This window comes from Phragmites australis, chromosome 17 (genome assembly GCF_958298935.1).
Source record: "Phragmites australis chromosome 17, lpPhrAust1.1, whole genome shotgun sequence".
In the NCBI taxonomy this organism is placed as follows: Eukaryota; Viridiplantae; Streptophyta; class Magnoliopsida; order Poales; family Poaceae; genus Phragmites; species Phragmites australis.
Genome location: NC_084937.1, coordinates 28,728,679 through 28,752,692, shown reverse-complemented (window position 1 = coordinate 28,752,692; position 24,014 = coordinate 28,728,679). Strand labels below are relative to the sequence as shown.

The following is a 24,014-nucleotide window of genomic DNA, read 5'->3' as shown; positions in this document are numbered from 1 at the left end:
GAGAAGTTCGTAATTTCTTGGATGGCCTCAGTTAGTTTGACCTCGTCGTGACGTGGCAGAGGCGGCACGTGCGAGGGGCGTGATGCTTGTTTGGGGTCTGACCCGGCGCCGGCGATGATGGAGTTTGGCATTACATGGCTTGGTTTTATTTATACTCTAATTTGATGTTGCTACCGTAAATTATGTAATGCTAATATGGTTTTATGATCTAATTTGATGTTGCGAAGCATGATCATGGCTTTTTTTGTTTCCAATGTTGAATTGTTGATTGAGATAATCTATAGGTTTTATTCTTGTACTTTAAAGATAATCTATGGCCTTAAAAGATTGCCTGAGGCACTTTTCGCAAAATTCAGAAGACACAATTTCCTTTTCCTCCATGGTAGTCCTTTTCTGCGTCATGTTACGGTTTAAAATATCTTGCTTGTTTAGTAAAACAAATGGTGGCTAGCATAAGCCACTTTTCCCATCAATATATGGCAGAACAACCTTTTTTCCCCTCAAATTTACATGTCATTTCGCCAAATTTGTATTATCAATCACCTTCAATCATGTGAAATAAGAAAAAAAAAGACAGTGTATTTGTTTCGCATAATTCGCATTTTAAACTGCATTCCCATGTTTTGTAACACCATGGTTAATGGCTAGAGGTGCTTAGAAAAAAGAAATAAAACAAAGAGTATTTGCAAAATAAAAGCTTAACGGTTCTTTTTTCAGAAAGGTGAATATTTTGTTTTCCCCTCTCTTTCCATGATATATTTGTTTGTCATCTCTCTAGCCATCTTTACCTGGCTTGGGTACAAGATGGTTTCTTTTCCCTGCTTCTCTAACTACACTACATCAAAGCCTCATTCCAATAGCAAACAAACATATAAAAACAACAGGCGCCCAATCATAATCAGTTAGATTTTTGCCACACAATGGAAATAGTTCTTAACAGTATTTTACTAGTTGATTAAGCGGCCAAATTTTCTTGTTCAAAGTAATTTCATCGGAAACTTACTGTAGAAGTATGAGAAAACAGTAAGACGTCAAATCCTCTAGAAGTTCTAGTCTAATATCTTTTCCTCTTAGTCAAGCAAAGAATGCCTTTAGCCAGCCAAAACAAGCAGCTAATCAAGCAATCATCAACGCCTTTATTCCGTTACAAAGCTTCTCACATGTAGTCTAAGCAATTTGTATCATACACATTGGTACCCCATTTGTGTTGTAAAGCCATGTACTTGTATTTGTTTGGAACGCGATGATTTTGTAGAATTTATAAAAAAATAAACAGCGTAAACTCCATAATATAACTAGACATCTTGAAATCACATCAAAATTTTGAGAGCGACTAGCCCTCCAGTCAACGTTTTAGATATCGATACGATATCCAAAATATAACGACTATATTTTGTTATAGTATATTTATAAAATAAAATATTATAAAATATTTTTTAAACAAATTTACCCAATCATTTTTAAACCTTCAAACTCAATACATAAAATATAAATTGTATTCAAATTTAAAATAGTTAACTACATATAACCTAAAATGACACTCAGACATCCTCAACAGGGAGTACCATTAAAGGCTTTCTTTAAATGCAAGAAACTAGTATCAATGTGTGTTCCACGAATCTATTACATATATTAAAGGACAAAAACTTAGAGTGATTCTAGAAGGTCAAATTAACTGTAGCTACTATTTATATGGGTCCCATGTTTGTGTATATATACGGACACATACATGTATCCATATATACGTGTATATATGCGTGTACTATATGTGCCATACATATATGTATCTATATATACACACACACATATTTTTTTGAACTTCCAAAAAATAGCGAAAGAAATAATAGTTATATTGATAAATCGGTTGAAATAATTTAAAATGTATGAAAAAATATCTAAATTTCAAAAATATGACACAAATTTAGTTAGGTTCGTATTACTATCGTCTACGTGTTAAAATTATGTGCATATTAAAGTACCATTATTTTTTCTATAATTAAATAAATATATTAAATATTGATAAATTCATAAATAAATATTGTGATATCTTAAAATAATGAATCTAATTTTTTAGTCTTTTTTATCATGCTGTTTGTAAGAAAAAACGGGTGTGACGTGGGCGTGCAAATCCGCCTAATTTACTAGTACGAAGGTGTGCTCCCCGAATTTTCTTGGCGTGCAGCACGGCGCGGAGCATCGCACGCACCCGCAGCAGTCCCCACCACCACCCCGAAACGAAGTGGATCTCAGCCAGCCAGCCAGCCGCCCGCCCGCCCGCCTGCAACGACCGGACGGACCACCCCTGCGACCGCCGCACCACATCGCCGCCTCCTCCCTCCCTCCCTCCCTCCCCGCCTCCAAACCCAACCCAACCCAACCCAACCCCTCCGCTTCCAGATCCCTCCACCAACTGCCGCCCCAGATCCCGATCCGTCCGGCCGCGGCACATGTCCGCCGCCGCCACCGCGCGCCTCCTCGCCGCCCTCACGGTCGCGACGCTCGTCGTGGCCGCGGGGGCCGCGTCGTGCCCGCACACCAACCTGACCGCCAACTTCTCGGCGGACCTCAGCATGCTGCAGCACCAGCTCCGGGGCACGGTGCGCCTCGCGCCCGACGGCTCCTGCGCGCTCTCCCTCACCCGCTTCGACCTCCTCGCCGCCTCCCCCTCCGCGCGCTTCTGGGCCGCCGACGGCGCCACCCTGTCCGACCTCGCCGCGGGCCGCGCCTTCTCGCCGCTCCCGCTCAACCGCACCTTCCGCAACGCCACCCTCAAGCTCCCCTTCTCCCGCCCGCTCCCGCGCCTCCTCGCGCTCTTCGACCCCGACACCTCCTCCGACCTCGGCCACGCCTTCCTCCCCAACGGCACTGGATCGGAGCTCGACACCACCGCGCCCGCGCCCGTGCCCACAATGTTCGACAACTGCATCCCCCTCTCGGAGACGGAGACCTACCGCCTCCGCTGGACGCTTAACGCCTCCGCCGGCACCGTCGAGATCGGCCTCGAGGCGGTCGTGGGCTCCGAGTACTACATGGCATTTGGGTGGGCGGACCCCAAGGCCAACTCACCCGCCATGGTCCATGCTGACGTCGTTGTCGCCGGCTTCACCGAGGAAGGTATGCCATTTGCCGAGGATTACTACATAAGCGACTACACTGAGTGCACGCTGGAGAAGGATGGCTCGCCGGTGTCTGGGGTATGCCCAGATAAGGTCTATGAGGATGGGAGGAACGATTCGAGGCTGGTGTACGGCCACCGGCGGGATGGGGTGTCCTTCGTGAGATATGCAAGGAAGCTTGATACCGAGGATGTCAAGTATGATGTGCCGGTGGATGCCACAGAGGAGATGACGGTGGTTTGGGCTATCGGGAAGCTCCGGCCGCCAGACACACTGCGACCGCACTACCTCCCGCAGAACCATGGGGGGCCGAGGGACACGACCTTTGGGTTTGCCAGGCTAAATTTGTCAGAGACAGTGGACAATTGCCTTGGACCGTTGGATGCAGACAATAAGGAGGATCAGGAGAGGATCATCGCGGATGGGAAGACACCACTTGTGGTGACATCTGCTCCAGCAGTGCGCTACCCAAACCCACCAAACCCTGACAAGGTGATTTACATCAACAAGAAGGAGGCGCCGCTGTTGAAGGTTGAGAGGGGCGTGCCAGTGAAGTTCTCGGTGCAGGCTGGGCATGATGTGGCGCTTTATATCACTTCAGATCCAATTGGTGGGAATGTTACACTGCGGAATAAAACTGAGGTCATATATGCTGGTGGGCCTGATGCTCATGGTGTACTAGCAACCCCTAAAGAGCTTGTTTGGCTGCCCGATCGGAATACACCTGATCTAGTCTATTATCAGTCATTGTATGAACCAAAGATGGGATGGAAGGTTCAAGTGGTTGATGGAGGCCTTAGCGACATGTATAATAACAGTGTTGTTTTGGATGATCAGCAGGTTACATTGTTTTGGACTCTGTCTGCAGATTCCATATCGATAGCAGCCCGAGGCGAGAAGAAAAGTGGATACCTTGCTATTGGGTTCGGGAATGGGATGGTGAATAGCTACACGTATGTCGGCTGGGTGGGCAATGATGGGGTTGGACAAGTAAAAACTTATTGGATTGATGGGAAGAGTGCAACGGGTATCCATCCAACGTCAGAGAATATAACATATGTCCGGTGTAAGTCGGAAAATGGAATTATTACATTTGAGTTTACACGTCGTCTTAAACCTTCTTGTAGCGGGAGAGTAGAATGCAAGAACATCATTGATCCAACCACACCCCTTAAGGTTGTTTGGGCCATGGGTGCAAGCTGGTCAGGATATGATCTGACAGACAGTAACATGCATTCGGTCACAAGCAGTCGCCCCATACGTGTTTCGTTGTTGAGAGGTTCAGCTGAGGCAGAACAGGATTTGCGTCCCGTTCTGGCCGTTCATGGGTTTATGATGTTTGTTGCCTGGGGCATCTTGCTTCCTGGTGGAATAATGGCTGCCCGGTATTTGAAGAGCTTGAAAGGTGATGGGTGGTACCAAATACATGTCTATCTGCAGTATTCAGGAATTGCTATAATGTTTCTTGGCGTCCTTTTTGCTGCAGCCGAGCTCCGTGGTTTTTCTGTCAGCTCCGTGCATGTTAAATTTGGTGTACTTGCTCTACTATTGGCAGGTTTTCAGCCGTTAAACGCTAAATTCCGGCCTAGTAGACCAGCTAATGGGGAGGTTCCATCCCGGAATCGTATCCTGTGGGAGTACCTGCATGTTATCACTGGCAGGTCAGCTATTGTTGTAGGAATTGTGGCACTTTTCACGGGAATGAAGCATTTAGGCCATAGGTATGACAGCGAGAATGTAGAGGAGCTCACTTGGGCCTTAATGCTGTGGGTGCTTTCAGCTATAGTTATAGTGCTGTGCTTAGAATATAAGGAGGTCAAACGAAGGAGCAGTGACAGAAGCATCAGAGGGCACTGGGTGTTAGGTAACAGCGAGGAAGATGATTCAGTCGATCTTTTGCATCCTGACAGTACAGCCAGGAATTCAGAATCTAGTACTTCTGGTTTAATGGAGGTGCAGCTTGAACCTCTCACGAGATGATGCGGATCAATCTGTTTTTCCCAGTGACAGATACAAATACACCCGTCTCTGTATTCTCCTTTTCTGCTTCAGAGGAGTCTCGACTGGAGTTTTCATGGTTAATTTTATTATGGCAGAATGGTTCCATGCTAGACAAGATGGTGTTCAAATTCTGTCTTATTTTCGTGCATCACACTGCTTACATTGTATAGTGTACATTTTTTGACAATAGACAGGTACAATGCGGCATTGGCCTAGTGATTATTCTTTTATAGAGGAAAAGAATTAATCGAGGTGCTGATTTGATTTACAGCATCAGTATATTTGCCGAGGAGAGAACGCCATGAAATTTATATCATATCTATTCTGATTTCTGAAGCCAGATTCATTCGTATTGAGACGAGGCAAAATATGTTGCTGACCTGTTTTGCTTGTTGATCTTTTGCGCTCCTTTTCTACGTGACCAGGCTCCCTAAAGTCCTTCGAAGTACTCCATTCCTCTCCATTCTCTGGTCTCTGGTTATTCTTGTTTGCACGAGTGTTAGAAGCTCCTCGTCATGGCAGGAGCTTTGCATGGTGAATCCGGCAAAAACAATCCATGACCAAAGGAGGTGTGCCTCGCGTGCGTTTTGGCATGCTGCATTGGAGGTGCGAAGTGGCCGGCGGAATCGAAGGAGGCGCCGGCGGAGCATGCCATTACCATGCGCCGGCGCCTGCGCGGACGAGATGCGTGACTCCTCCAACCAACCGGTGGCGCATACCATGCGGCGGCGAAACAACCAGCAGATTGGAAGGGCGCGGCGGCGCCGGCCAACCGGATGGGAGGGAGGGAGCAGCTCCGTCCGTGTGGCGTGAACCACGCCGTGGATGACGAAGTAATCCTTAGCGCTGAATAAAGCACGCTGTCATTTTTCAGTCTGTTAAGAGTAGTTTGCGTTCAGTTAGATTAGTTAGCTGAAAAAGTTGAGAGAAAACGATGGTGAGCTATTGTGGGCCTGATCGGACTCCGTCAAACAAGTTTGTTAGATTAGGTAGTTGTGCCCGTTTTTCACTCTGTTGTCCTTCTTTATTATACAGTAATAGTGGAAGAAAAGCTGAAACTCGTCAGTTCAGCACCAAAAGCTCCGAGCCTCTGTTTCGATTTGTGTTTCCAAGTGTTGTGTGTAGGATAGGAGATACACCAACAGTGGAAGCCCAGTGCGCAGGGGGAAAAGCTTGCTCCCGGCCACTGTCATCCAATTGTACGCAGCGGTTCCGATTTGTTTACGCTCAAACGCGTCCAAAACAAGCTCGTCCAAGAATAAACAAATCCGTCACAAGTGAGGTTGTACCCCATGGGGCTCGTCTGACATAACGTGAGAATACAGTTATCACTGATTCCGGCGGTGGCTGGAGGACTCCAGCCTCTAGCAGGAAGCAGAAGATGGAGAAGCACAGAGGCGCAGACACAGACAGCAGCCTCCATCAGAACATCATCCGGGTCTCGTCCCCAGGTCTGATTCCACTTACCTCTCCTCTCTGCCCCCCTCTACTTTCTTCTAGGAAGAGAAAACAGTGAGCTTCTAGAGCAAATTCAGTCGGCTTCCTCTAGTCTCTCCTAGGGCTGAATTATTTAGATCTCCCCGTGCATCCATGCCCATCTGAAGGCATGCCTCTAGTTCAATTCTTGGCGCATCTCCATTGTGTTGCGTCTCCCAATTGCGCAGGGGTCAGTTCAGGGTTTGGGGGTTCCACTTGATTTCATTTCTTGGCAACTGGCAACCAACGATCCTGAAAAATACTATGATTCTGTCGGATTTTGCCTTCTCTTGATGTGCTCGTCTAGAACGTAGCATGACAATTGTGTTTGTTTTGAGCCCACACCTAACCTAACATCTACCATTGGGCACCGGTGATGGCTCCTTCTTGCATCAGTTATATGATTAAAGAAAAATATTATGTCTTGGATCTTCTAATTTTGATGCCTGCGAAACCCAGGTCTCGCGTGCCCCTGTGGAGTCTTTGCAGTGGATTAGCAGTCTAGGAACTGGTAGGAAGATGGAAGCAAGCACACTAGAAGCTTTGCTTTATTAAATAGACACTGCAAACATGTTGTCAAACCATACCGATCACTTTGAATTGCAAAACTACTACATCGCCATGCTGCGAGCAAACAATTCAATACTGATCAACGACTACTAATATGTTTTCTGACATTCTCTTGTTTTGCATATCATCGTGCTGTTTACGGCGTATCTGAATTTCTCATTTCCTTTGCTTTGCTTACCGGAAGTTGCAATGGAGGAGGGGACCTCGGAGCCAAACCACTCACTGTCACTGCACAAGAAAACATCCGAAGTGATCGCCGCCACCCTGGAGACCTACCGGAGCAAGCCGTTGTCTTTCTGGCTACTGCTCGTCCTGAGCAGCGGCGCCATGCTCACCGCGTTCCCGGCCTCGAGCCTCCTCTCGCGGCTCTACTACAACAACGGCGGACAGAGCAAGTGGATCCTGTCGTGGGCGGCCGTCGCCGGCTGGCCCCTGCCCGCGTTATTCCTGCTCCCGTTCTACCTCCTCGGCAAAGCCTCGCCGACGCCGCTGTCGCTGGCGCTGTGCTTCTGGTACGTCCTCCTCGGTTTCCTCAGCGCCGCCGACAACCTCATGTACGCCTGGGCGTACGCCTACCTCCCGGCGTCCACGGCGTCGCTCGTCGCCGCGTCGTCGCTCGCGTTCTCCGCGCTCTTCGGCCGCGCCATCGTCAAGAACAGGCTGACCCTGTCCTCCCTGAATGCCGTGGTCGTGATCACGGCGGGCGTGGTGATCGTCGCGCTGGACTCCGGATCGGACAGGCCACCCGGCGTCACGGCGAGGCAGTACGCGCTCGGGTTCGTCTTGGACGTGCTCGGGTCGGCGCTCCACGGCCTCATCTTCGCGCTCTCGGAGCTCGTCTTCGCCAAGATCCTCGGGAGGCGCTCGTTCCACGTGGTGCTGGAGCAGCAGGCAGCGGTGTCGCTGTCCGCGTTCGCGTTCACGTCCGTCGGGCTCGCCATAAGCGAGGGCTTCCCGGCGATGCGGCGCGAGGCGTCACGGTTCAAGCACGGCGAGGCCGCGTACGCGAACGTGATGGTGTGGACGGCCGTCACGTTCCAGCTGGGGGTGCTCGGCGGCACCGGCGTGCTGTTCCTGGCGTCGACCGTCCTCGCCGGCGTCCTGAACGCCGTCAGGGTGCCACTGACGAGCGTCGCCGCGGTGATCTGGTTCCACGATCCCATGAGTGGGTTCAAGATCCTGGCGCTGGTCATCACGGTGTGGGGGTTCGCGTCCTACATGGTCGGGCACTCCTCTGCCAAGAGTACGTCATCAAGTTGATACCATATCTTATCGTTTGTCCATGTCCAAAACTTTGTTTCGCAGCTGCTGCACAACAAATATTTCTTTTTGAGAACGCGCAAAAAGGTTGTACGTTCTCATTGTACTTTGTAACAACAAACTACATCCTGCTACTCGTAACTGAGGACACGCATATGCTACAGTAATTCGCGTGGAAGGTACAGTGTCTGTGCAGTTTTCACTGTGGCGCTAATACTGTAGCGAGAATACTGTGTCATGGGTACTGTAGCACTTAGCACGGTCCATCCGCTCACGATCTAACGGTTGGGAGCTAACAAAGTCGCGCTACTATAGCATTTCTGATTTTGTTTAGAGGATACGAATCTCGTAACTGAATAGCTAGCATCTATACTGAAGAAGAAGAAGAAACTGAAAAAAACACAACGGCACTAGTACTACGCAGCAACACTGAACATCCAGCACTAACTGAACCAGCCGTTCAGACTACCAGAGAAGCAGTCCTTCTTGCCTGATTCCCTCCAGATTTTCCTGTAAAGATTTCTGCTGGCGATTGAAAGCTGGGCTATTGGCTGCACGACGAACTGTCAAAACACCATACCATATTGCTCCGATTGTCAAGAACTACTCGCCCCTGCATTGTGGCGTTCTGCGTTGTCCTATTTCAGTGCCCAATTCGCATCTGCCGCCCCACCTTTCAGCTTCAAATCAATCTATGCATTTGGACGCCAAAACATTGTCACACTAACATATCTGGTGCAATGTGCACTCCTGCCATTTCCTTCCACGGTCGGCAGGAAGACAAAATAATCATCATCGTCGTCGTCGTCAATGTAGTGTAGTGCTGCTGGAGAGGCACCATCGGTGTGGCAGAGGATGACAGGCCATTCAGCAAGAATGGTTGCACTGTTGCAGCAGAACCACAAGAGTGGAAAACCGGGCCGCTGCCTGTGTGTTCGCCCTCGGTCATCGCCGTTGTCCTCCTCCGTGCAGCCATTGAAGGCGACACAGTCAAAGCAAGGAGAAGGGTACAGTGCTTGGCTTGAACAAGAAGAACAGGCGCACCACAGTGCGCGGTCCGCGCCGGCGCCAGCAATGGGCTCGAAGCACACCATCCTCTTAGGGGACATGACCATGCGGCACGGCATACGGTGCCTGGGTGGTGCAAAGTTTGCTTCTCGGCGTTGAAGAAGGGATCCCGGCCTTGGGCGACGTGCAGCGGCTCGGAAGCCATCGGGTCGACGAACGCGGTCGGAGAGCGGTTCACCGTGCCGACGCGGATGCCGGACGTGCTGGCGGAGCTCCAGTGGCGGAAATGAGAGAGGGGCAGCGTGCAGGAAGCACCCCTGGGCCTGTCCTGGCCATTGGATCGGAGACGCGGAAGGCTTCGCGGAGCTCATCGTCGGCGCCGGCGTCGCGCATCTTGCGGGCGATGAGAGTGAGGAACTCGTGGAAATCGGTGGCGCCGCTGCCTTCCACCTCGTCGACCATGTCCTGCAGCTCGGCCTACGTGGGGTTCTGCCCCAGTGAACGCATCACCTTCCGAGTTCCTTGGTCGTGATCGTCCCTCCTGATGAATTCTTGCACCAATCGGTTGCCGCATTGCATGCATCTACGCGCGCAATTCAATTCGTTGATGAACAAAAACGATACAAGAGTAATACCGTCGCCATTTTTGTCCAAGAGGCTGAAGGCCTCTCGGAATTGAGTCGTCGATCTGCTCCTTGCTCAGCTGCAGCTTCACCTCGTCCATTCTTCTCTCAGTTCAGGATTCGATCGGCAGGGACGAGTAATTTCTCTTAATCGTAGAACGGCAAAACTGAATTCCCATTTCTAGATAGTTTGTACGTTGTTGTTCTTGTCCTCTGTTGTTGCCTATAATGAGGAGGTTAGAGCATCTTATATACTTAGAAGAGAGAACAAAGCTGATCGACGCTTCAGTAGCAAACCGCTCGTGTTACTGCAGCTCTGCTCGTCAACACGAGTTTCTCGTCTAGAAACCGCTCGTGTTAGGTTCTCCAAAGTCCAAACTCGGGTTTTTTTTTTTTTTTTTTTTTTTTGCTTCAAGACCAGATTCTCAGCTGATAAATGCCGGGCCAACATCCAGCTGAATTATCATGGGAAAAACATATGTTGTATTTTGATCAAGAAGCGAACCAAGCAGAACTACCATCCAGGATGCATGCAAAAAAAATGTGCACATTAAATATTATCTTCTATGTGGCACAGAATGGTAGTCGATCAAAACTCTGATCATACTCGAACTGAGGATCATAGTAACCAACACATATGACAGCAAAACTGGAATACACACTACTGGATACATAAATCTCGAAGTGTATGGCGCTACAAAAACATCTATGGCTCAGCAGCTGGAATGGTTGTATCAATGTTGCTAGGCTCAGCACCTGGAATGGTTGTATCGATGTTGCTAGGCATCAACACATTGAAGCCGTCAGCTGCCGTTGATATGATCATCGCAGGTATCTGTGGGTGCCAGTGCAATTCTTTCAGATCTTTCTGGCCCTGCTCATACAAACAGTGAACATCATTAGTTTGACTGACAAATCCGTAGGAAAAATGAATCAGCCACAGAAGACGACAAAGCGAAAAGAATAGCCATTTCATTTCGATGGGGACACAAATCGGTTAATTTCTAATACCATAATAAGAAAATGAGGGAGAAAATAATGTCATTATACTACCTGATGAACAAACAGAAGTTGTGGGGGCAAATCTTCAGGTGCATTTGCCTGCTCTTTCAATTTCGCTCTGAATTCGGCCTCCTCTTCTTTATCTTTTTCCAATGAAAGATCCCAAATTCTGAATGCAGACAATAAAGGAGAGGCGTCAAGAAATACTAGGCAAACATTTCAGCAATTCAGTGCATCTAAAACATGAATGAGAGAAGGGAAGGAAGGAAACTTACGTGAGTTGATGATCTTCAGATGTTACAGCCAATGTTGATGGTTCATGTGGACTCCACTCGATAGATGTAATTGCTTTCTTGTGGTACTCAAAATGTGCTACCAAGGAGTCCCCCTACCAGTACAATAGAGAGCATAAGGGAAAAAGATTTGACACGAATATATCATTCACAAGCAATATACTTAAAAAAAAATACACAAGCAAAATTATTATTTGCTAAATATGTTAAGGCAAAAAAGGGTAATATGACATGGATAGTAGTCCGCTGCACTGATTTTTGCACAAAGAGTGCACAATGTATATACTACCAGCACTAAATCAGTATCTACCATAGCATCTCTTAACATGAAAAACCTAGTAGCAAAAGCTCACCTACCAATTTTCATCCATGAGAATGTTTACTCATTACACACAGAGAGGTAAACAGAAACCAAACTTAGAACAAACCATTGAAACACCACCACCACCAACAACAACAAAGCCTTTGTCTCAAGCAAGTTGGGGTAGGCTAGAGATGAAACCCACAAGATCCAACTAAAAAGATGATGAGAAAACAATAATAATAATAAACGTAGTAGTAATAGTAAAAAAAAGTAAAAGTAATAACGGTAGAAGAAGATTGATGCATAAGTTATGGTTAAAACACCGATTGAGGAAAATACAATTTAAGTGGGTAACATATAAAAGTCAACAGGCGTAGAAAATTGTGCATTATCAAGATGGAGTACCTTGATTAATCTAAGATCACGAATTGAAAAACTGCCATCATCACATCCTGAAGCTATCATACAGCTAGCAAGCCTGACAGTGCAAGTCAAAACACGTGTCAAACATTATGCAGCAGAATTTATAGTACTCAATAAAATTGATAAGAGTTTTCCACTGGATATACCTATTCCATGAGATAACATTCACATCAGCGTTGTGAGCCTTAACAGAAACACATGGTTTCTTCCCTGTACGTATATCCCATATCAATATCATACCATCCACTGAACAAGAGGCAAATATGTCGGCTTCCGTGGGACTCCACTACAAGGATATAGTTATAATAGTTGAGACAATCACATTCGAGGACACATACAAATAGATATATGATACATCGTTCAGGGGCATGCCTGTAGATCTTCAACACTTGCAGAGTGTCCAACAAATGGATTTGCATCTACGTTCCAGTTGTTTGAAGTTGGCTCCCATAGGTGAATGCACTTATTGCAGTCACCTGCATAGACAAAGCATTAAATTAATCCATGGAAATATCTATATATGAAATTAAATGATATGGATGATTTATGGGCATGGAAGAGGGAACCACACATTAAGTTCTCAACACAGAAACATTGTTAACAACTTAACATCATAGCAGATGACAAACATAGTGAAATGGATAAGATCAGATACACACCAGAAACAAGTCTTCCAGTAACAAGTGGACTCCAATCAATTGCATAGCCCTCATCTTTATGGCCACTAAATACTTTGACAGGAGAGAGCTTGTTGATTATGTCGTCTTCTTTGTGTCCAGCTGTCTCTGACTCTGCTAATGAATTACGAAATATGCTCAAATCCCACACCTGCATATTTAGAATGCATAGTTAGTTATGCACAAAGAAATAGTCAGTGTGGTGCATCTGTCACAAACAAAGGTTTCCAAAGGAAAAAAATAATGCATAAAATATACATTCTGTTACTGGGAAAATAGTACAGGGGATTGATGTACAGGCTGAGTGAGCCAACCATCACACTAAACAGAACGGAAATGTGGGGGAATAAATGAATTACCTGAACATGACCAGTATCTCCCCACGTAGCACATAGATGTGGGTTTTGAGTCATTGAGCGTATCCGATTTACACACCCCGCATGAGCCACCTTTTTTAGCTGGTACATTCATAGATAGCAACAGAACATATTACAAGCTATGTATCAAAGGAGTTTGCTGGATAGTGAAATGATTACTTTTATGGCAAAGTATAGAGTTAGGGTCTTGAGAAAGAACATACATGTACAACAGGCTTTGTATCTTCGTTAATTTCTTCATCTTCTTCATCACTGCTGCTATCACTATCCATATCACTGTCACCATCAACTGCTGAAGCTGGTATAGGTTCCCGCTTCTTCCCTTTTATGTTGGAAAGCTTGAAAATACCAATATAATTCCATGAAGCCTTCTCAGCCTGCAGAAACAAGAAGTTTACCTCTTAAATCAGAAAGACAAACTAAAATTTATTGTCATGAAATGATTATTTGCAATTCCATCAATCTCATGTCATTCCAAGCTCAATGTCCAGCGTAAGATCAACTCATTAAAGAAAGTTGTTGAATTTATGCTTTTATTACTCTTGTAACAATCGAAGTTAGAGTTCACTCGCGATCCATCACAATTTCTGGCAACGATTATGATATAAATGCAATCAAGCGGGCACTAACAATAAGTTTCTGGTATGGTTTTTGTTTCTAATCTCAGAATCGGAAACTGCATGATTTTCAATCTAAAACAACCTAATAAGAACACTAATAAAAAATAGGCAACATCATAGCACGTTCTCATGAGATTTTCTGCAAAAATAAAGTTAAAACATAGAAGAATAGGAAACAACAGTACAGAATAAATATACCTGTACAAATTATGATTTACAATAACAAAGAGTCACTATGTGGCAGACATGAAAAGCAGTTAAAGTTTTACTGGTAATAATGGCTAGGTTTAAAATGGTAAAGAGAAACAAAACCTGCGTTCCAGCAACACCATACAATGTATGTGGGAACTCTGATCGGACAAGTCCAAGTTGATCGCGCATAACATCAAAACTGCAATCAAAGGTAAATTCGTTGAGAACAGGCCATATATTGGCCTTAAATTACAACAAGAACAATGTCATATATGTATAAATTTCACCTCAAGCAAGGCCAGCCAATGCTAAATCCTCGGAGATAATTGTAGGCCTCAGGATCAAACTGGAGCTCCTCCCCATCTTCCAGTGCATCTACACCCGGTTGCCATACCTGAAAAGAACCACTAGTTGAGCCTAATTCGCACACAAAATCGATACAAATCTTCTGACCAAAAGAACGGATTAAAAACAATTTTTTTAATAAAAAGGTGACTCATTGAGGGGTCACTTGATGAGTAAACACCACTATTTTGGCTGTATGAAAAAAATCGGATTAGTTATTTCCCCCTCACCTTAGCCGGGCCAGACGCAACAGCAGGATTAGATGATGACGAGGCTTCAGCTTTCTTCAGCCAGAAATACAGAAAAATTAGCAAAGTGAAGCAAAGAACATACTGAAGAGGCCAAAAAAAAAAAAACAGGAATAACGTCTGGTACCTTGGTCTTTTTATTGGATTTGGCCTTCTTGGCCTTCTTCAAGCGACCCATCAGTGGAAGAACCAGTGGCGGATCCCGCCAGAAAAATGAGCTAGGGTGGAGTTTTACAGAAGATCAGAAGTATACCTCAATAAGACGGAAAAATTAGCTAGGGTTATACACCACTGTATATTGCTCTCCACTCCACACACATACCGCATCCAGATATTGGACCAAAAGGGTGAAAAGAAACACAGATGTGGCCATGTGTATTATAAATAAAAAGCAGTATCATTAGCCTATTTTGTTTGACAGATATTTCAGTCAACAGACGAGTAATCATTTAAGCACACCCATATATCAAAAACATGTATATGCTTTTTAGTCAAGCTCTCTGTAAATTTATATGGATTGTGCTCCATGCCAGTTGGAGATGCACAAGTTATAATTCCTTGACTACAGAGCAGAACAGAGGTACATGAAAGGCATGAGGTTAGGTTATATATTTCCAAACATACGATTTTAAGAAAGTAAAGATATAACCTGCGTCGTTCCTCACAAAAGATATGTGAAGGAAAAAAATGAACCAAAGTCAAATATAGTCAACGTAATTGTTGATCTCCCAATTCATGATCATAGAGTTAGCTAAACAAGCTCAGATATAGCTGTGGGATAAGGGTAACAAAGCAAATAGAGGAATGAACCTTCAGTGTGCGGGTTGCCGGGGACGAACTCTCCCTCGATCAAGTCCTTATCCAACACTACGAAAGTGTGCTCTGCGAACAAACAAGCAAGCAAAAAGGACTCCACGGAATCAATCACAACGCATCAACACCAAATCGAAGTAAACTAGAAGCAGGAGGGGCGCAGACTCTCTCTAATAAATAATAATCATGATGAGCTACCTGAAATCTGAACACCGTGTTGCCGTCTTGGAGAGGATGCTGCCTGCGCGCCTGGGTCTGGGTGTGCTCGACGTCGGCGCCGCGCTGCCGCCGGCCGGCTGCGCACTTAGGGTTAGAGAGAGAGAGGGAGAGCCGGAGAGGGAATTGGCCGGCGGTGTAGAGGGTTTAGGAGTAGGGCTTTGCGGGCGCGGGCGGCCAGTGCTGGCCCAATAAACAATGCAGACCTGAGCTCGCCCTAGCGGTGGCCCAACAAATAATGCCGGCCCATCAAGGAAACAAATCCATGGGGGGCTAATGGTGGATCCCTGGGAAGAACACACCAAGTGTTTTTTTTTTTTTTTGGGGCGTAGGGAGAGCGACAAGGAGTTTGGCAAACTAAGGCGTCACTGAGGTGGGGATGCGGCGGAGGAGAGGTGGTGGCTGAAGTAAGGGCTAAGGAAAGCGATTGGTGGCTGCCCTACCCTATCCTAAAGTTTCGGTAGCAATTTCAGTTTCCCTCTAAAGATTGGCCGGGCGGAGAGGCTTATGATGGGTCGTTATTGTACACTTGCAGAGTTACAGTCTACTGTAATTTATAAAAAAATAGTGGATTGTAATGGGTTGCTCCGTGTCATTTGTGTGTTCTTCTAAACTTGAGAAAGCCAACTCGTCTAAAATGTTGTTTGAATTGTGTCTAACATGCATCATACATGCCAAATTGCACTTGAGTATAAATTCCATTACAATTTTTTTTTAGGAAATTCTATTAGGATTTAGGTTTATGCTACTCCCACAACCTCCTTTGGAGTCTAGGTTCCAATATAATAAGCTTTTTTATGTATCTTAAAAAATAGATACTTTAACCATACGAAAATCATACAAACATACATCGGGCGTCCACTCAAGCTCGCTCTAGTGGTAGATCCACCCCTGAGAAGAACACACCAAGTTTTTCATCGACATAGGAAGAGTTACGAGGAGTTTGGAAGACTAGGGTGTCACTGAGGTGGGGCTGCGGTTGTGAGGGAGCTAGGAGGAGAAATAGGTGACAGACGAGAACAGTCGGTGGCCGATGTAAGGAAACGAATTGACGGTTGTATGCCCTGCCTTGCCACAGGGTTTTGATAATAGTTTCAGTTTCTCCTCCGAAAATTTGCTGGACCAAGAACTTACAATGGGCCGTTATTGTACGCCTACATAGTTACAGTCCATCATAACCCATAAAAACTAGATACTTCAACCATACAAAAATCATACAAACATACCTGGGGTGGCCTCGCCCTATTGGTGGATCCACCCCTGGGAAGAACCCACCAAGTTTTTCTTTAGGGTAGGGAGAGCGACGAAGAGTTTAGTAGACTAGGGAGTTAATAAGGTGGGGTTGCGGCTGCAAGGGAACCAGGAGGAGAAATAGGTGGCGCAACAGGAGAGGAGGTGGACCAAGTAAGGGCCAAGGAAAGGAATTGGTGATTGCATTGCGCTGCCCTGCCCTAGAGTTTCAACAACAATTTTAGTTTATGTTGGTTGAATTGTACGTCCAACAAGCATCAGACATGACAAATTGCACTTGAGTATAAATTTCATTAGGATTTTTTTTTCCAAGGAGGATTTATGTTTATGCTACTCTCATAACCTCCTTTGGAGTCTATGACTCTCTATAATAAGCTTCTTTATAATCTATTTGGCAGAGCTTCAGCTTTTAGCTCCATGTCAGATTTTAAGGTTGTAGGTTATAATAAAGTTGTTTAAGTTACTATTTTTATATAAAACAAGAAGAAAATGGCTCACCAAAATACTCTCAGTGTAAGTACAACTCCAGCTCCACGAATTTTTAGAGTCAGGAATACTTAGCTCCATAAATTCCTGGAGTTGAAGTTCTATCAAATATGCCCTTAATATATCTTAAAAACTAGATACTTTAACCACACGAAAATCAAATAAATATTTGCGAAATGTTCACCGTTGTAACCCATCGCAAGACAGTGAAAAGAAAAAAAACTTGCAGTGTCACATCGATAATCAATTAAGAAAGCTTCACTGCTAATTTTAAACTTGAAGGGTTACAAATATAGATAGAAATATGGGTCGCACTAATTATCAATTGACTAAAAATAAATTGATTTCAGTCGATGATCTAAATCATCCAAATACGATCCAATTCTCCACCTTCTTTCTTATTACTTTAACCGGTGTCATTCTACACGAGCGCGTCGTCGTACCCCTGCCTACCCCCACTTTCTACAGCCTCCAATAGCTTTCCTGCCGCCCCTGCCGCACTAACCAGTCAATTTTTGAGCTCCCCCCGCCGCCGCCGCCGCCGTCGCCCACCGGTCATCCTCCACCGCCCGCTACCAGCGACACCCTGCCTTGCCCCTCCACCCACTGCTTCTGCCGGGCCAGCTGCCTCCCAAAGCCCCATTTCTAAGTCTGGAGAATACAAACTGACCCCGGCAACCCCCTCCCTGAACCAGAAGGGGAGCTTTCCGTCGGGTGTTGCTCGTCGACTGAAATCATGGTGTATTTCAATCGACTTGACAGTAGGAAATACGTAGAAATATAGATAGTGGCATGGCATAATCAAACTCGTACATATGTATATCCGTATCCACACGTAATTCAGATTCAGAACACACGCACAGAGTCGCAAATATTCACAGCACAGCCATGGCGGCCGGTTCCTCCGGCTGGCAGAGGAATGGCGCGTCGGCGTTGGCGTCGCTGCAGTAGAGGCAGGGGTGCTGCTCGAACCCCTGCTCGCGCAGCACCTTCCTTGCCCTGCTCACCACCTCCCGGTTGCTCAGCGGCGCCGGGTGCGCCGCCAGCACGGCCTGCACCGCGTTGCTGAACGCACCGCACGCCTTGCCCCCCTCTGCCGCTGCCTCGTCGTCCTCCGCCACGTCCGCGGAGGTCTCGTCCGTCTGGCACCCGCTCAGCAGGATCCCGGCGTCGGGGCGTGGCGTCGGTGGCGGTGCGCTGTCGTGGCGGTGTTGGTGGAACTTGGGGCTGGCGTCGCCACCGAAGAGGGCGAGGAGGTGGTCGGCGACGTGGTGGGACGCGTCGATGCCTGAGGCGCCGGAGAGGTGGTCGAGGACAGCGGCGTACGGGAGGAATCTCCGCGCGGTGCGCCGCTGGGAAGCTGGTGTGCTACTGCCGAGGGGGAGGTCGACGGAGGGGCCAATCTGCTCCTTCTCGCGGTCGATGAGGCCGCCGCTGTGGCACGAGTCCGACACCATGGTGAAGCTCGCGCCCTGCGGCACACGGTCCACCAGCTGCCGGAAGTCCACATCTGCAACTTGCGCCCACGCATGCATGTCAGAACGATGCGCACGTGCGTGGTGGTAACGGCACGGTATGGTACGCGCGAATTCGACCTGTGATGAGGTTGAAGTCGCAGGGCACGATGGCCTCGTCGCGGCCGCGGTGGTGCGGCTTGACGGGCGGGACGAGCGTGCCGTGCCCGCTGTAGTGGAAGAAGAGCACGTCCCCGGGCTCCGCGCGGGCCACCATGTCGGCCAGCGCGCGCTTGACGTTGGCCCCCGTCGGGAGCACGGCGGCGGCGCTGCGGTCGTCGTCCGTGAGCACGGTGACGTCGGCGGGCGCGAAGCCGAGGCGGGTGAGGAGGACGTGGCGCATGGCGAGGACGTCGTTGATGCAGCCCCGCAGCTCGTGGGGCGTGCCGGCGTAGTTGCACCCTACCAACGTAGCAAGCATCTTCTTCTTCCCCTCCATTATTTTTGATGCACTGTACGTTCTAATTGGAAATTGCTCGCAATGTTTTCGTGTAGTCGCGCTACTAGCTCGATCTCTCCGAGCTTATTGCTGACCGGCCCTTATATAGATCGATGGATGTTAATGATTTCTTGTTTGTGCCTGAGCTAATTAATTAAGCAATCTATGCCTGCTTGCTATTCCTTGCAATCTTTATTTTGCAATTAAGACTAATGACACCATACTGATCAATGCCGTTACGCTACAAAATCTATCAATACTTGCAGATCAAAGAAGGGCGTTAGGCGAGATCGATGTGGGTTGCTCGATCGATCTGAGCAATCTTTTTCAAGCGGGAGAAGCGGCGGTTTGCGTGCAAGGAATGTTTGCCTTGCCTTCGACTGGACATATATCCAAATTAGTATGGTTTTCATTCCTTAAGGTCGCGATCGGTCGTCTTTGCTTCCACGGTTAGATCATCATATCGATCGGCAGTTGTTGCTTCCTGCATGCATCCTTCTTGTGGGGTGCAACAGTGCCTCCGAGCTTGCCTTGCTCTTATGTCAGAATGAGTACTACTACGGAAGGACAGGTAGTGACTGATGCATTGGCATAGTACTACTACTACTACATCCATTTTATTGAGTTTTTTTAGTCATCCCTGTGTGATATCATTTTGTTTTAGCTGATCTTATGACATCTGTAATGGTTATAAATAGCTTCTCAAAATGGATGTGATTCATTACATTCAAAATTTATGTGAATCCTACCGTTCATAATTCCCCATACCTTAGATAGATGTTAAGATAACTTATAAATACTAACTCTTCATCTCTCATCTTCAAGAGTTAGTATTTCCTATATGAAGTATATGAAATCGTGATATTCACAATATTGAGAAATATACTCTCTTAGCTAAAAGATAACAGCTATCTATAACATTAGAGACGCTCTTAGTATTGATGTTTTTTTATGGATTTCCATGCCGGACTAACCTAGCCTTTCTTCCCTGGCAACTCCGGTCACCAAAGCGTCACAGGCGGGAAACCCGTTATTCAAAGCTATATAAGTTATTTTATTTTATTTTATTTTTGAGAGGTGTTAATCTAAGGCAAGTAGAACGGAAAATGGCTCCAAAAGCGCACAGGGCGGTTATTAAAAAAAAGCGCACAGGTCACGTGGGAGTGGGGTCAATTCGGTCCTCAAACAGTGCGTCCAAATTGAAAATCGTTTGAAATTCGATCTGGATTGTGTCGATGTTGGAATCTCCCCCTTTCGTTCTCTGGAATTCTAAATATGTTCATTTTGAATGGCCAACAAGTTGCTTTTTTGCTACATGGGTAAATCTGCTCTTCTGGTAGTACAATGTCAGGAAGGAAGGACCGTTGGATTAAGCCAGGAACGGTCCAGATCCATCTAGCGGCACATGAACTGACTGATTCTTAATTCAATAGAATAATTGCTCAATTGTCACTCTTAAAAAATAACAATTATTATTGAGGATGATATGCGAACCATCTTAATCTATACATATAGAAGATGTTGATAAATGAGATACCACCCGAGGATCTCCGGTGACAAAAAAGCGAATACCCCATGTTTAACAACAGTCACAGGCAGATCAAGGAAGCTGCCAGGGGCCCACCTGCAGGCTTCCCTCAACGGCTAGTTCCACCCCCAACCTCTTCTTCTCTCTCCATCTCACTCCGACGGACGCTCCCCTCCCTCAGCTCAGCTCAGCTCACCACATTCTCCATCCCGCCAACGGAACGCGAGAGAGACCACGCCAAGAAGCAGCAGGCGGCGATGGGCTACACGTACACGCCGACCTACTACTCGGGGCTGCAGGACACCATCGCGTCGCTGTGCAAGTCCATCATGCCATTCCCCTTCCGGGCGGGGCGCCGCCTCACCGCCGACCAGTCCGCCGCGCGCCGCCACGCCGAGCAGCTCAAGTGGCAGCAGGAGTCCTTCCACCGCATCCTCCACCTAGCGGCGCTCCACCGCGAGGGCATCGTCCCGGCCTCCGACGTCGCCGCCTTCCGCGCCTCCATGCTCGCAACGCTCACCGCGCCTCCCAAGCACCCCGACCAGCCCGCCATTCTCCGCGACAGGCTCCTCTTCCTCCAGGAGCTCCTCTACGCCAAGTGCGTCTCCGCAGCGGAGTACAACTCCTCCAAGGCGCCCCTCGTGCAGCGCCTCGCCGCGCTCGGCGTCGTGGTCGAGTGCCCCGACGCGGAGGCCTCGGCTGAGGAGTGGTCGGAGATCGACCTCCGGGACCCGACTCCTCCCGCTGCAGCGGCCGGCGACAAGCCAAAGCACAAGGCCTTCATCACGCCATGGAAGAGCAGATCCAGGAAGGACCAGGACACTTCAAGGCCGCCGCTGGCGCAAGTGGACCAGAACCACTCAAAGAACGCATCAGTCCTCATGGCCGAGACCTCCCCGTCGGAGGTTGTGCCATCCGGGAAGCCCGAGAAGGGGAAGAGGAGGCACCTGGCGGCAATTTTCAACAACGGCAGCGAGAACAAGGAGCCCGCGGGGACGGAAGAAGAAGTCGATGAGAAGGAGACGGTGAAGGGCAAGAAGAAGAGCTCGTGGGGGTTTGATGGGCTCAAGAAGTGGAAGAAGGCAGCTGGTGGTGACAATGAGGAGGCGGCGGAGCACGCCCCGGCTGCACCGCCACGGTCATCGCACAGCGAGTGCCGGCTTGAGGCGAGCCCCATGGTTGCCTCCGGCCCGGACGCAAAGAGGGCCAAGAAGAAGCTGCATTCGGCGACGGGTGATGACTCTGCTTCCGAGTTGTTACATGATAAGGTACTGTGAATTGGTGACTCTTCTTCTCATCATGTCTAAGCAAGTTTCAAGAGGAATGACAGTGAGCAAACTTATATAATAAGTATGATTAGTTAGGGCATAGTAGGCTAGACTTTTGTCAATAGCGCAACTGAGAGTTTGTGTCTGGAACTACTGAAGGTTCTGGTGGAGAACACAAAGAAGGAGCTTTCGAGGATTCAGGCTGAGCTATCATCTACAAATCGAAACTTGAACTTCTCGTAAGTCGTAAATCGCTCTGTTCTTGGCAACATTTTAGATCTTCTCCTCTTGTTTGAAGTGTTCAAACGTGAATGGTTCTTTCCTCTGTAGGGATCAGCAGATCGAGACCATCTCAACAAAGCTTCCGGTGGACAAGTCCGACCTCAAGCCCTTCTTCCCAAAGTACACAAGACATCACTTATTCAGATCAGCCAAATGATTTTCCGCATTCCTGAGACGATGGCGTTGGTTTTGCAGGGCTTGGTGCGATCAGCACGGCGACGGCGTGATCACCGCTGCGAAGAAAGAGTTCAAGGAACATGTCGAAGAGATGGAGAAGCAGAGGGACATTGCCGGCGGCGAGGGCTGGGCTACTTTTGAGGACATCGACCTTGATGAGAGCTTCAACCCCAGGGCCTTCTCTCAGCATCAGTCAGACTCGGCTGTGAAGGGAAAGAAAGTTAACGAGAGCCTCACTAGCAGTTTCACTAACCCTTTCTATGACGAGAAGAACCCGTTCTTGAACACAAACTACAACTGATACAATCATACAAGTGAATGCTGTTTGTTTGGGTCTTTTGAGTTGGGATGTATCGCTTCGTTTATATTCTGGTTATTGGTGTTGTACTTAAGGTTCAATTGTTATATTGGACTAGGTTGCGGTTTAAGGTGTAATAAGTTGTATTTATATGGGAGCTCATAGTTCCCTTGATTAATCATTTACCATTGATATCTATGAATGCTCAGTCAAGTTTTTGTTTTTCCTAGTGACCGTTACTGAACATGAATGGTCAGTGCCAGATCCAATCCTATACAGCTGGTAATTCAGTGTTTTCTCAAAGATGAACTGCCAGTGCCAAATGCAAGTCCCTACATTTTATATATACAGTAGGCAATTCATTATTTTCCGAAACATGAAATGACAGGTCTCTCAAGGATGAAAATGAAGGTCAAATAGACAAGTTACACAACAACATGACACACCGATAACTAATTGAGATATTGCCTGCAATATCTTGATCTACAGAAGCAAGGGATCCTCTGGCGTTCATCTTCCCAGTTGAAGTGGTAATCATAAGTAATTTCCTCACCTGGGTTTATATGGCGTTCTGCAAAGAACACTACCTGGACATAGGAATTATGTAGTTAAATTTTTAGTTCATCACAGTTGGAACTTGTGAGAATTCTGTACCTTGAAACTACTAAGTTAACATATAGTTCGTAACAACTTCTACGTTAACATACTTTGTTAACACACGAGGCTTGTAGCTAAAATGTTATATTTGGTACTAACTAGCATTGTTGCTTGTCCGACAAAGGTGCTATCCCCAGTATTTGCTCTTTTTATTTTTTATTTTGGTGCTTCTTATGACATCTTCAGCTTTCTAATAAAACCGATGCATTGCTACTCTAGTAGTTTGCATATATGACATACTAAGCTAAGTAAATCACCACAAGGATGCATGTACTGATCTACTGTGTGACATACTAAATGCTTAAATAAATTACTTTCTGAAAATGAATTTGCTTACTGTGTTCATGGTATAAGTCTTGCAGGGTCTACAGAACCATTTTCCTCTTGGAACTTTTAGAACACCATAGCAAGCTTGGTGCACCTACACAAAATACAGGTCCCTATAAATATGCAGTACTACTAGGCACAGGTAAGAAGTTGTATGACAAACTTTGATATAGCACTTGCTGCTCTCTATCAATTGATTGCGAGGCTCCAGATTTGAGATTCC

At 46.9% G+C, this 24,014-nt stretch overlaps 5 protein-coding genes across 6 annotated transcripts; 3 read left to right on the top strand and 2 right to left on the bottom strand.

Annotated features, from left to right (window-relative positions):
* The first annotated feature begins 2,239 nt into the window (after positions 1 to 2,239).
* LOC133896801 (cytochrome b561, DM13 and DOMON domain-containing protein At5g54830-like) lies at positions 2,240 to 5,385 on the top strand. The gene has a single exon (XM_062337439.1). It carries the CDS (start codon positions 2,448 to 2,450, stop codon positions 5,094 to 5,096), a length of 2,649 nt encoding a protein of 882 aa, XP_062193423.1. The 5' UTR covers positions 2,240 to 2,447; the 3' UTR covers positions 5,097 to 5,385.
* Positions 5,386 to 5,539: 154 nt separating this feature from the next.
* LOC133896804 (probable purine permease 5) lies at positions 5,540 to 8,607 on the top strand. The gene is made up of 2 exons (XM_062337442.1): positions 5,540 to 6,568; positions 7,348 to 8,607. Exons 1-2 carry the CDS (start codon positions 6,499 to 6,501, stop codon positions 8,421 to 8,423), a joined length of 1,146 nt encoding a protein of 381 aa, XP_062193426.1. The 5' UTR covers positions 5,540 to 6,498; the 3' UTR covers positions 8,424 to 8,607.
* A 1,953-nt stretch (positions 8,608 to 10,560) lies between these two features.
* On the bottom strand, positions 10,561 to 15,711 carry LOC133897261 (protein HEAT STRESS TOLERANT DWD 1-like). Of its 2 annotated transcripts, none has more exons than XM_062337916.1 (15): positions 15,547 to 15,711; positions 15,346 to 15,417; positions 14,663 to 14,788; positions 14,518 to 14,571; positions 14,230 to 14,336; positions 14,063 to 14,141; positions 13,334 to 13,507; positions 13,113 to 13,211; positions 12,736 to 12,904; positions 12,449 to 12,552; positions 12,223 to 12,362; positions 12,059 to 12,131; positions 11,332 to 11,444; positions 11,108 to 11,225; positions 10,561 to 10,928 (listed from the first exon to the last, which is right to left on the bottom strand). In XM_062337916.1, the coding sequence occupies exons 3-15, from the start codon at positions 14,711 to 14,713 to the stop codon at positions 10,761 to 10,763; spliced, it is 1,449 nt and encodes a 482-aa protein (XP_062193900.1). In that variant the 5' UTR covers positions 14,714 to 14,788; positions 15,346 to 15,417; positions 15,547 to 15,711; the 3' UTR covers positions 10,561 to 10,760. The 2 variants fall into 2 exon arrangements, with proteins under 2 accessions (XP_062193900.1, XP_062193899.1); XM_062337915.1 differs by having other exon boundaries at positions 14,663 to 14,753.
* A 2,305-nt stretch (positions 15,712 to 18,016) lies between these two features.
* LOC133897260 (metacaspase-9) lies at positions 18,017 to 19,344 on the bottom strand. Its single transcript, XM_062337914.1, has 2 exons — positions 18,897 to 19,344; positions 18,017 to 18,811 (listed from the first exon to the last, which is right to left on the bottom strand). Exons 1-2 carry the CDS (start codon positions 19,252 to 19,254, stop codon positions 18,177 to 18,179), a joined length of 993 nt encoding a protein of 330 aa, XP_062193898.1. The 5' UTR covers positions 19,255 to 19,344; the 3' UTR covers positions 18,017 to 18,176.
* A 1,556-nt stretch (positions 19,345 to 20,900) lies between these two features.
* Positions 20,901 to 23,031, top strand: LOC133897259 (uncharacterized). The gene is made up of 4 exons (XM_062337913.1): positions 20,901 to 22,050; positions 22,210 to 22,289; positions 22,381 to 22,452; positions 22,528 to 23,031. The coding sequence occupies exons 1-4, from the start codon at positions 21,040 to 21,042 to the stop codon at positions 22,808 to 22,810; spliced, it is 1,446 nt and encodes a 481-aa protein (XP_062193897.1). The 5' UTR covers positions 20,901 to 21,039; the 3' UTR covers positions 22,811 to 23,031.
* The last annotated feature ends 983 nt before the right edge of the window (positions 23,032 to 24,014 follow it).

Coding starts and splice junctions, on each gene's coding strand:
- LOC133896801 (XM_062337439.1), top strand. CDS start 2,448: ATGTCCGCCGCCGCCACCGCGCGCCTCCTCGCCGCCCTCACGGTCGCG.
- LOC133896804 (XM_062337442.1), top strand. CDS start 6,499: ATGGAGAAGCACAGAGGCGCAGACACAGACAGCAGCCTCCATCAGAAC. Junction 6,569..7,347: donor CATCCGGGTCTCGTCCCCAG/GTCTGATTCCAC, acceptor GCTTACCGGAAG/TTGCAATGGAGGAGGGGACC.
- LOC133897261 (XM_062337916.1), bottom strand. CDS start 14,713: ATGGGTCGCTTGAAGAAGGCCAAGAAGGCCAAATCCAATAAAAAGACC. Junction 13,508..14,062: donor ATGGTGTTGCTGGAACGCAG/GTTTTGTTTCTC, acceptor TTGTTTCTGCAG/GCTGAGAAGGCTTCATGGAA. Junction 12,132..12,222: donor AATGTTATCTCATGGAATAG/GTATATCCAGTG, acceptor TTGCACTGTCAG/GCTTGCTAGCTGTATGATAG.
- LOC133897260 (XM_062337914.1), bottom strand. CDS start 19,254: ATGGAGGGGAAGAAGAAGATGCTTGCTACGTTGGTAGGGTGCAACTAC. Junction 18,812..18,896: donor CGACTTCAACCTCATCACAG/GTCGAATTCGCG, acceptor CGCAAGTTGCAG/ATGTGGACTTCCGGCAGCTG.
- LOC133897259 (XM_062337913.1), top strand. CDS start 21,040: ATGGGCTACACGTACACGCCGACCTACTACTCGGGGCTGCAGGACACC. Junction 22,290..22,380: donor AATCGAAACTTGAACTTCTC/GTAAGTCGTAAA, acceptor TTTCCTCTGTAG/GGATCAGCAGATCGAGACCA. Junction 22,453..22,527: donor CTCAAGCCCTTCTTCCCAAA/GTACACAAGACA, acceptor TTGGTTTTGCAG/GGCTTGGTGCGATCAGCACG.